At 41.8% G+C, this 12,320-nt stretch overlaps 1 protein-coding gene across 1 annotated transcript; it reads left to right on the forward strand.

Moving 5' to 3' along the window:
• Nucleotides 1-222: 222 nt before the first annotated feature.
• gal3st3 (galactose-3-O-sulfotransferase 3) lies at nt 223-2,857 on the forward strand. Its single transcript, XM_078276613.1, has 2 exons — nt 223-305; nt 1,489-2,857. The coding sequence occupies exons 1-2, from the start codon at nt 223-225 to the stop codon at nt 2,855-2,857; spliced, it is 1,452 nt and encodes a 483-aa protein (XP_078132739.1).
• The last annotated feature ends 9,463 nt before the right edge of the window (nt 2,858-12,320 follow it).

Below are 12,320 nucleotides of genomic sequence, written 5' to 3' on the forward strand. Positions count from 1 at the left end.
TGCTTCCTTTCATCTTTTTTCTCTCTGAACCCTCCTCGAATTTTCTCCCGTTTTCCCCGTCGTTCTCCCTTCCGCCTCCATCCTCATTTTCGCTTTCTCATTACACCTCCACCTGCCCTTGTTCTCACGCTGCCCTACTCTACATTTACTTATGTTCTCTAGTCGCCTCACTCTCGCTCTTCTTCTCCTCTACCTCCGGCAGTCCCAGTGAAGCAGAGAGAGATGTCGCAGAAGAAGATATTCCTGGTCTTCGTCGCCATCAGTACTGTCAGTCTTCTGCTGCACCATGGGGGCCACTTGAGCTGGTGAGTGATTGAAACACGCCCACACGTATGCAAACACTTACATTACATACACTCTATCTCTATAAGTTCATATGTTGCTAATTGCTATGAAGATACCGGCCTTTTTCTTTTCAAGTCAAATTAATAGCAGGACTGGCTTATTATCATACTGAAATATGGAGACTTTGAGCTGCCACAATGGTCTAGGGACCAATTATAAAAGAAGAGGGATCGTAGATCTTTGACAGCCCTGTATTCTGTTCTCGTACCCTTTTTAACTTAACGTTTTTCTCATGAAACCTTTTCCGCATTCCTGTCTTTACTGTCTTCGTTATTGCTATGCCATTCGTTTCTCTACTTTTCAAACATTGTTTCCACACCTTTTAAATAACTGAGCCTCTATTTCAGTCTGCAGTGAATACTCCCCGCTGTAATACTGCAGAGTATTCAGTATGCGTGTACCCAAATACATACGTGTGATTGGACTTTTCTGTGATTTTATATTAAGCTTTTTTGCAATGGTAAAATTGTATCATGAATAATCATCCTAATTAGAATTTGGCTACATGGATGCATCTCATTTCATTGTTTATCATCTTTTTTGGAAATAAGATGCAAAGAAGTATGTTAGGTCCCATTGTGAGTTGTCATACATTTTGAAGATCACATTCTCTTTAATTAGTATGTAGTATGTAGTAGAGCTGGGACATATGGCTGGAATCATCACGAGAAATCGAATATTTTTCCAATAACAATCCATACACTTTCAAAATTAGGAATGGAATGAAATCACTTGTAAAAAAAAAAAAAATCATAATATAAGATTAGATAATGAAATTGATGTAGTGCATCCGACAAAACTCCTATCATCACACTATGATTCCAAAGAAAGTCAAAAATATAATATTCATTTATCACCCAGCATGGTATGTAGTACAAACAGTTCATACACACCTAACAACTTGCACTCTCTGTTTCACTCTGTCTTATCCTACGTCTCCTCTCTTTTCTCTGTCTCCTCTCATTTCAATTCACCACATGTTCACCGATTTCTACTTTACTGTTGTACCTCTGCCCTGCCCTACACCTCAGTCCGTCTGCAATTATGTCTTTAATGTCACCTAATTATTTGGAGTAGCTGCTTCTTCTTTCTGGGCCTAATGGAGCTTCAAATAAGTTTTTACACTTTCTTTTCTTTCTCCAGGACCATAGAGGCCTTTCACCTCGGTTGCCCTGCCCTCCGTTCCCACCCTGCCCCGGGCCTCAAACCTAAGCACACCAATGTGGCCTTCCTCAAGACCCACAAAACGGCCAGCACCACCATGCAGAACCTGCTCTTCCGCTTCGCAGAGCGCAACAACCTCACGGTGGCGTTGCCCGTGCAGGCCTGCAGCCACCAGTTCTGCTACCCACGCTCCTTCACCTCTCACTTTGTCCACCAGCACACGCTGCCGCCGAACATCATCACCAGCCACATGCGCTTCAACAAAGCAGAGCTGCTGCGCCTGATGCCCAATGACACAATGTATATCACGATCCTGAGAGAGCCGGGCTCAATGTTTGAATCCTTGTTCAGTTACTACAACCAGTATTGTCAGAGTTTTAAGAGGGTCCCCAATGGCTCCTTGGAGGCTTTTTTACAGGAGCCCTGGCGCTACTACCGACCAGATGAGAAGGACTCCATGTATGCACGCAACACCTTGACCTTCGACCTGGGCGGAGACAAGGATCGCCCAGCAACAGATGTGGTGTATGCACGGGCCTTTCTGGCTGAGGTGGAGAGAGTTTTCTCCCTGGTGATGATTGCTGAGTACTTTGATGAGTCGCTGGTTCTCCTTCGCCATCTCCTCTCTTGGGACCTGGAGGACATTCTGTACGTTAAACTCAACATGCGGACACTGAGCTCAAAGCGAAGCCTGACGCCAGGGCTCCCTTCAAAGATCCGAGCCTGGAATTCCTTAGACGCACGTCTCTACGACCACTTTAATGCCTCCTTGTGGCGCCAGCTGTCAGCTCTGGGTCCAGCCTGTGTGGCGAGAGAGGTGCGACTCCTTCGGCGAGCCCAGGAGAGGTTAATGAGGAGCTGCTTCGGTGGGCGGATGCCGCTTCTCCGATCAGCCGCGCAGATCAAAAACAAGGATCTCCGCCCGTGGCAGCCTAGTGGAAAAGTTGACATCGTGGGCTACGACCTCCCGGTAAATCTCAGCCGTGGGTTCTCGAGCCAGGCCCAGGAGCTCTGCCTCAAGCTCATCATGCCAGAGGTCCAGTACACACGGGTGCTCCTACGTTCCCAATCACTGCGCTACCGTCGTGGCTACCAGCTCCGACCTCCACAGCAGTCACATCCCCTCCAGCAGCCCATACGCACAGTCCTGCCTCGGCATCCTCAAGTGCAGCGCAGCCAACCGCCCCCTGTAGCCCCACGCCCTGCAGCCCCAGGCGCTGTAGCCCCAGGCCCTGCATCAGGGACGGGGTCCACCTCCACCTCGAAGCCTGCTGCAGGAACTCAAGGTCGGACCACAAAGTTAGGGCCTAAATCCTCACAGACCCAGGCCTCACAGACTAAAAAGTAGAGACTGAAATATAACATACTGCATTTTCCTACCCATCTTGACTCTTGAGACAATGGTGCTTGGTTGGTGGGGGGGTTGGAAACAAGGGCGTCTTTGGGAAAAAGTCTGGGTTGTTCTTGACTCAATGTCTCTCCTGTCCCTTCCAGACAGAGTTTGGGATAAAAAAAATTAGGTAAAAAGGAGGGAAAGGGGGTAAGACATAATCTGGACTTGAACTTGAATCTCCCCCCTCTCTGGTCTGTAAAACCTGCCCGACAACAGCGGATGGTAGAGGGTTTTAGGTGAAAGTGGTTCTTTGAGGCAAATCTGTTATGTGCGACGGGGACTCAATAGGGAAGTGGGGATATCAGACCTATTGTGAGGCACAGAGTAGGCATTGTGTGTATCACACTGGTATAGTATCATGTTACTTGCTTTCATTCTCTGTTTCTCGAGCTCTCTCTCTCCCAAACATATGCCACTTAAACTCCTTGAGAGAGACATGACATAAAGGGATCAGCTGTCAGGCGTCCAAGAGGCCTCCTAAGAGGCCAGATAGACATTGAGATCACCTCCAAGCATTAATACAAGAGCACAATCAAGACTCTTCTCCTCGTCTTCTTCTCTTACAAACTCTAGAGCCTAAAGCAATGGAGGGAGGGGGGTTAAAAAGCCAGATAGACAGATAAAGAGAGAGACTGTATACAGAGGGTAAGCCTAAAGACTGGATGCTCAGTTTGGCCACCCATTATCGCTATGACTCACACAGAGACTGAACACACACACCAAGCCTGTGTTTCTTCAGCTTTCAACCTCTCTGGCCTCCTCCCTGCATCCTTCTCTCCATCCTCCATCCCCTCATCCCTGCTGCTACCCTCTAGTTAGGCTCTCAATCCAGAGAGTCCACTGACATCTTGTTTTCTTCAATTCCGGGTTTACCTCTGATTGCAGTCCCCCTCATACCATCAGCTGAGATCACATCTTGCAAGTTTCTAGGTTTCTGGATGTGGGGTATTGTTTTTAATCTTGGCCGATATTGCAATAAGCTCTCCAGGCCTACGTTCTATTTGAAAGGCATGGATTTAATAGCCTACCAGCAACCTCACTCCGCACACGCTTGCACAAACAAAAACGTAAAACAACTTGACAGGACCAAGACTTGAGGCCTGTGGGTTGCAGTGTTTGAATATTTAATCGTCTTCTCTCACGGCCCACCTATGGCCCATGTTCTTAGGTTACCCGGCCGTACGTTTTCATTAAGAGTAAGGACCAGGCGAAAGCTGCTCATTCTGAACTTGGAAACGCAGAAGGACAAAGCCAGAGATGTAGGATGCTAAAAGCCTGGTAAGACTGGTGGGCTGGCTGGTTTGGCTGGGATCCTAAAATGTCATCATTTTTCTCAGCGGTGATCCATTTTTTATCTATTCTGCTCATATTTAATGTGTCATTTATGTTCTTTTATTCCTCCAGTGATCAGCAGGACACTTATTAGTAACTGGGGGGCGGACGAAGGATGTCTGAGTGTATTCTTGTGAGTGTGTGAAAGTGTGTGTGAGCTAGGAAGTGGTTCTCTCTGCTACATGTTGTATTTTTTTTCCCCAAGGCCAGCCAAGTTGGCATGGCAACAAAAGGAAATAATGTGTGTGAGATTTATAAAAACAATGTATTATTTATTATCGGGATTTAAAGAGTCCCATTACTGTATTTCTAGATGTAATTTTTCATGAATCACTGGATAAAAACCTTCATATGTTCAGCATACCACTCCAAGCAACTGAGGTGGAACAAGGCATGTGGCAATGATATAAAAAAAAAATTCATTCTATACATGTTTTACATAATGCCAAACTACAAAGACCACTTCTTAAAACCGCACAGTGAAACAAGTGTAGTCACTGTAAAATTAATCTTTGGCAGTGCTTAAGTGCTCAACCACACAAAGCTTTTGTGGTTGGAGTCTGTCGCGCTGTAGGTTACAATAATGAAAAACACACAAACCGCTGCTGCTCTGACAGGAATAAAAAGTGGAGCAGGTGGAAAACGAAGTAGAGGATAAACAGTTTTATGAAGTGGCTGTGAATATTTGAATTTTAAGTGTGCTTATCTGAACTTACCAGGGAAACCTCAGCTTTGAAAGCACGAGATGCACAGCAGTTTTTATTTATTTACCGTTTTTTTGATATGTGTTCAGATATGCGTAATTTTTCTTCTGGTAGATACACTGCAAAAACTCTCTTTAAAGGATAAGGCTGGAGTTTTTTTTTTTTTACATTTTTCCTTCTGTCAACAAATCCTACAAAAAGACCAAAACCAACAATGCATAAGTCCGTCTGCCAATTTCCTTGAGTCTTTTTTAATAGCTTCAAGCATATTGGTTCCTGCTGTAAATCTTTAACAACAAATATATTTCACAAATCTGTGGTTTAATTTCTTTAAAAAGGCTCAGTAATGTTCTGAAACAGCTGGGCACTGTAGTCATGACAGCTGTTACTCAAACAGGAGAAATAGTGCATTTCTTATAGGGACTATTTTCAGCTGTGGATGAATACACATTTGATGCAATAATGACTATTTCCAGCAGCAGGAAGGTGTATGTAGGATTAACTCAAAATAAACTACAGTGCCCCTGTTTGTCGTAATGATGAAACATTTCACCCAATGCACTAGTGTGATACACTGATGTGTTTTTAATAGTTTTTTTTGGACCAAGTCATTGTTTGTTTTGTCTTTTAATGCATTTGTTGACATTAGGAGAACTATAGAATATCACCAGCCTTATACATTGAATCGGTTTGCTGATGATGCTGATCAACTATAAAACTATGTTTTAATTATAGTTTAAATTCAGCTGCTACATGTAAAAAAAGCATTTTGGCTTTGAATGGAACTCCTGAATTGCCTCAACCTGCTGTAAAATACTGTAACACTCATTGAGCAATTATGTTGACCCAAAGTGTTTTTCTTTACATATGCTACTTTTTTTCATGTATTTGATAAGCATAAGCATTGGCACAAAACCTGATTTTTAAGCTAAAGGTGGAGTTCAGGTACTGTCAGTAAATTCCTGTGGTAAAATAAACTGTCTGCCAGTCATTTGTAGACTAATAAAGACAAATAAGCCGGTCAAAATGTGTATTTGAAAATAAATTTCCTCCCATGTCTGTGTCTGACCAGGAGCCAGCTGAAGAATATGTTTCTTGAAACTGTTCATTTATGATCCATTTCTCTGTGTGTCTGTGAGTCTCTCTAAGTGCTGTTTTGATTGTACGAGTCGTTCGCCCGGCTGTTCTGCTTCTTGTGGGAGATTTTCAGTAATGGTTGCGCTGTCATGTCTAAAGTGTCGGCTATTCTTTGAAAATGGCAGAGGGGCTCTGAAAAACAGAATGCTAAAATCTCATAATCTTCACATTAGCTGCCCCTACTTTGTTTTTTCGAGCAACAAAATGAAACTTCTTTATTGTGGTGTCAGATATATATTTTTGGTCTCTGCTGAGCCTTTATGTTGCAGGGAAGTAAAAGAGAAACAGTTCATTGACATTGGGTGACAGTGGCATACTTGATGATTCTCTAAATGTATTTTCCTCCGTTACCTCTTTGATCTGCTCATTTATTTCCATCCTCTGTTTATGGACTTATCTGTGAACTGTGAAGAATTTCCTCCCATTTTGGTGATTGAGTGGAAAGGTTTAGGTGGGTGACGGGGCTCTGAACTAATGGCTAACGACAATCAGAGCTAGGGGCCCCAAAGCTTTGTAATGATGGACGGGAAACGTGGCGAATAAAGTTTGAATGATTTCAATTCATCAGTGAGTGGACATGTTTTTGTCTCTGCCATGTCTCTCTTCAATGCAGATATGCACTGACTTGAATTATTTGTAATATTAAAGCAATGCACAGACACACACACACACACACACACACACACACACACACACACACACACACACACACACACACACACACACACACACACACACACACACACAGTTTTGCTCAATTAAGATTCTGATTCTAAATGCCTTCTATTTCCCTGAAGACCAAAACCAGACTTTTCAGCCTGCAATCAGTCGTTTGAAATTACCTCCATCCAGCACGCCTGCCTAAATGAACGAACAAATTGCCTCTCACAGGGACTAAAACAAAATGCAAAGCAGCGTGTTTGATATGGCTGTGATTGAAGCAATCATGATGCTGTGTCCCCCTCTTTCTGTCTGTCATTATGGCCTGCTGTTGCCATGGCGAGAAGTGGCCCTCCGGACCAGCTGCCTCTGCACCTTTCTGTCTTTCCTCTCACATCGCTGCTGCCTTTCTTCATTCTTTTTTTTTTTTTTTTTTTATATAATCATAGTTCTAATCATAAGCATCTTTATACAAATTATAATGATTAATAATGACATATAGACCACAGAATAAAATGTCAAAAAGAGAAAGAAAACATGCTTTAAGTTTCATTCACGCCTTTTTTCTCTTTTACGTTCTCCTGAAACAAACTTACTGTATGCATCTGCGAGTCTGGTGCTGTGCAGAAACACTCTCAACAGCACTACATGGCAGAGTGACAAATACTAAACAACAATGTAGAGAAAATAAACTTCACATAATAATATATGCAAATGCCTGTACTTATTTAATATTTAATTAACCATTAGTTATTGACCTTATAGCCCTGTTGGTATAGCAATGTAGGTCTGTTGGTCGTTTCACCACTTTGGTCCAGACGGAAATATCTCAATAAATATTGAATGGATTGCCGTGACATTTAGTTCACACCTTCAGGCCCCCCTCAGAATGAATTGTAATCACTTTGGTCAAATATTTGACCAGTTTAAGACAAAATACCTGCAAAACTAATGACATTCCCACCCGCTTCAGTTGTTCTTTGTCCTAATTGGCAAATGTTAGCATGCTAACAAGCTAAACTTAGATGGAGAACATGATTAACATCATTCCTGCTAAGCATTAGCATGTTAGCGGTGTTATTTGAGCATGTAAGCCTAGTGATTAGCCTCACAGAGGCTAAACCCTAATTAAATCCAAATTCGTTAATGCAACAAAACTTATTTTCACACCAACATGACAAACTCTGCCTATTATACAAATATAGCACAACATTAAGTATTCATTTAGTATGTAAATTAGTGTGTAACACTGGTAAGTTTTGTCATGCGGACACTTGCAAGTTGCAGTCCATCCTGTATTACATAAATGTAGCATGAGAGCGAAAGTAAACCCTCACTACACAGAAAAAAGCTAACAAGAATGTCAGAGAGAATAATAGGGTGGACAACAACATGACCATTCATTCTGGATATCAGGCTACATGCACGTACAGGATCACATTTACCTCCTTAATAACACACAAACACAGCTGTGTACTGTGCATCGTGCACTCAATCACATTAAATCTCGTTAATGTATAAATAGGTTCTTTACACATGCACATAAGGGCCTCTCAGACACAAACAAACAAATTCCCTCTCGATGCAAAACCACAATGAGACCTCAAACATAAACAATGCAACAAACACACCACTACAATGGATTTCATTAATTCTACATAACTATGTATTTATGTGTTGCGCACATGCTGTTCTGTGTAGCAATTTATAGGATTATTCATTTTATAAGTGCACAAGTGGCACAGAATTGCCATAGCTTAGCTCAAGAATTTAGCCATGATTGTACTATGATTGGGCCTAAAATGTCAAGCACTTTTTCATCATCAAGGAAAATGTGCATTTCAAGGCTTTATGTATTCCAGCTCTACAACTCAAGTTGCTGTAATCACAGGAAAAAATGGCACGGCACTGGGGTTAAATGTGTTTACTCTTGAACACCATTATCTGAAATGTGCTTTTTCAACTGCTCTGTGGTGATGATCAATCTGTGAATTCAAGACATGGACTTCAGTGCTCTAAAAGTTGACTCACTTGAGACTTGACTTCTTCCTTAAAAAGGAGAAGTTGAAGACTTTATTCTCTAATGACTTGATTTTACTTGAGAGCAAAACCTCACATCTAAAGGACTTGCATGTTCACATGCAGTTTGCTCATGAAGATGAGTAACTTCACTCATACTTGCCCTTAATGACTTTGACGTGCTCTGATAGACCTGAGATGGACTGTAGAACTGAGACTCTGGCAAAACTGACTTGACCCTACAAGTCTCATTCAGAAACCCGAAAGTCTTGCATCTTGGCTTTGGAAAAAAAAAAAAAAAAGAATAGTGACTTTACTTAGACCTGCCCTTAATAACTTGACTTGAGATGGACTTGTGTTCAGGGACTTGAAACTTGTACCAAAGAAGCAGAGCTGCAGTGGATGTGGAACTTAGGTGATTCAAATTGCAATACTAGGACTTAAAAACTTGACCTTCTGAAGACTTCAGACCTGAAATACTTGCATCTTAATTTTGCCATTGTAGATTAGTGACTTGACTTTATGTTCTGATAGACCTGAGGTGGACCTGTCTCAAGTGACTTGTGTCAAATGTACTTGATGTACTTGAATCAAACAGGCAGAGCTGTAGACTTGAGACTTGGCCTTAAATCACAAAAAGGACTACCTAAAGATTTAGTTCTCCATCAGAGATGGACATGAGAACAAGAACATTGAAGTCTAATTTTGAAACCTGAACAGCTGAATCTTGACTTTGCTTATGAGGACTTGTGATTTGATTTGACTTGGACCGGCCCTTAATGACTTCATCTGATAAACTTGAGATGGACTTGTCAAGAAGAACGTTTGAGACTTTTTGAGACAAGTTCATATCAGACAGTTTGCTGAAATGATAATCTAGAAATTTGAGGAAATATGGCGTCTAAAATACATTATTCAGACATCCATCTTAAGAAATAACTTCCAATACCACTCCCTTACCAATCCTTTTTATGCACTGCTTTGACACCAGCAGGATGATGCACGCATCTCTCCAGCTCTTTTGTCAGGCTGTGTTGGCAACAGATGTTGCAGGCTAAATGTAGTCTAGCTTTGTGAGTCACAGAGGTACAGCAGCAGCACTACCACAGAGGTTTCAATGTATTTTTGCCTTTTGTGAGTCAGTGTGTTGGAACAATGCAGGAGCGCAGGAGGCTGGCTGGGTGGGCTGTTAGAGCAGCTTATCCCAGATAATGTGTGCTGATCCCGTCTCCGAATAACCGCTCCGCTGGGTTCGGAGGTGCCACTGACATCGAATCTACCATTTAATCATTTGTTCTTGCTTTTGCTTTATTGTCTAGAGAGGAGGAATTTATAGTTTTACATGAGTTTCTCTGACGCAGACATTATATAATTGAGTGAGTTAAACCTTGACTAGTGAAGCCAAAGAGCACAGATTCTCCAGGCTGAATTAAAAGTACAGAAGTTAAGGGTAAAAAGGCAAGCGGAGGTAGCTAAACTTTTTGAAAGCTAATGAATGCTAACTGTAGGTTAGCTGATTGTCCAACTTCAGCCAAGCCACAGTAGTCTGTAGGTGTCTGGTTGGGAGTGTATCGATGTTCCCTGAGTCCTATGTTCACCAGCTCAATATTCTCTTAATATGACACATTAAGGAGACCTTTCAAACTATTTCATGTGCTCAGCAATTGTTTTCCCTAGTTCAAATGTTCTGAATGTTGGTCATGAAGACCGTTTTCTTCATAATTTAAATTATTGCACCTGTTACTTTGATACTTAAAAAAAAAAAAAGGGTGTAAGATGTGCTGCAGACATTAAAAATCTGAGGTAAATGTGTTTCTGAATAATCAGGGGATTTTGTTAAAAGAAATAATTGTGCAATTAGGTGAAACACTGGTTTCTTAATAAAACATAAAACACACATCCTAACCATTAGCTTAAATTGTGTTCATTAACTCAACCATAGCTTTTATAGGGTGTGGACTCATAAGCACGACTCTAAAGCAGAACAGGTGAGATGAAAGCTAGGTTTACACGGTCAAATCAGAAAGGGATTCAGGACTGAACAGGCTGTAGCTGTGATTATGACTATTGCCCTGGGATGATATACTGCAGCTTTGGCCGTTGATATCTCTATGATTGTGCCTGTGCTGTGGTTGTTATGATTATGGCTGTGACACATTAGTTTATAATGGGTGTAATGCTAACTACAAGCAAGGGTTGTATGTGGGCAGGGAATCATGGTTGTGCTGACTGAATCTACTCCTGCATGACTCACCGAGGCTTTCTTGGCTAATGTTAATCGGAGCAGTAAAGACAGTACAGCTACTGTAGCCATATTCATAGCATCATAAGCAATAACCATAACCACACTCTCGTCCTTTTCAAAGGAGTAATGAGCAATACATGCATAATGTAAAGTGTCACACCATCTCCTCTCTGTAGCATCTGCAGAACATTTCCCCCAACTGGCAATGCATTATAACTGGACTGGACCGTCACACTAACTGTTACCTATGTGTTAGAGGGGAATTTAAAACTTCCCACTGTGAACCTTCAGGGCCTCCGTAGCTATTATAGAAAGCAAAACATTTTACAATGATGAAGTTGTATAAACGCATTATTGATTCATTTGATTTGATTAATTGATGTAATGTGGGGTTTTACAGAGTAGGTTCAACAAGCATTTCTATCATGTAACCTTTTGTGATGGAGAAAAAGATAAACTCACATATTTTTTGTCCACAAAACTCCACCTGTATTTCAAAGTGTATGTACCGCTCAAAGTTTTATGACATCATGCCGAGTCTCCAGAGCAGAGTTGCACAGAAAAATGTTTGTAAAGCTAAAACTTTAATTAAACTACTAAATAATTTGTCATGTTTGTATATTTTTTTTCATACAGAGAGATGTGGACAGATGAATAAATGAAGTGATGGAGTGAGGAGAGGATCTGGTATTAGAGGAAAGCCTTCTGTCTCTGTGTGCTGAGCAGACCTCTGTCAGCTCTGATCACCCACAGCAGAAGGCCAGGACTGTGATCAAGTTTTAGCCAGAGGGACAGACGGATGGACGGCCATCAGCCATTTTTTGTTGTTGTTTCTATCTCACATGGAGGGGATGGAGGTTAGGTCTTATTTCTGTGACCGACTTTATTAGTCCCCATCCCTCCCTCTCCAGTGTGTGTGTGTGTGTGTGTGTGTGTGTGTGTGTGTGTGTGTGTGTGTGTGTGTGTGTGTGTGTGTGTGTGTGTGTGTGTGTGTTTGGGATGTGGAGGCACGCCTGAGGGAGAGGGAGAGGAGCTAAATTGGCTCTGCATGAACATGAAATAAACAAATACTTCAGCACAAGCATACACACGGAAAGGCATAACAGGACAACCCAGCTTCCCGCATGAATGCTTTGACTAACAAAGTGACACGCACACACATACAGATTCACAAACGCTTTAATTAAACACCATCACAGGGGGCTCTGTGGGATGTACTGTAGAAACACCAGCAGTGAGAAAAGGCTGGAAACAATAGAGAGGATGCCTAAAAGGAGTCATGAGGAGGGGAGTGGGCTTCTTTTCCACAACAGGAACTTAA

This window comes from Sander vitreus, chromosome 19 (assembly GCF_031162955.1).
Source record: "Sander vitreus isolate 19-12246 chromosome 19, sanVit1, whole genome shotgun sequence".
NCBI classification, from domain to species: Eukaryota; Metazoa; Chordata; class Actinopteri; order Perciformes; family Percidae; genus Sander; species Sander vitreus.

What these genes read in the sequence shown, in the direction of transcription:
- gal3st3 (XM_078276613.1), top strand. Translation starts at nt 223, where the DNA reads ATGTCGCAGAAGAAGATATTCCTGGTCTTCGTCGCCATCAGTACTGTC. An exon ending in CATGGGGGCCACTTGAGCTG is followed by an intron (nt 306 to 1,488) that starts GTGAGTGATTGA and finishes TTCTTTCTCCAG; the next exon opens with GACCATAGAGGCCTTTCACC.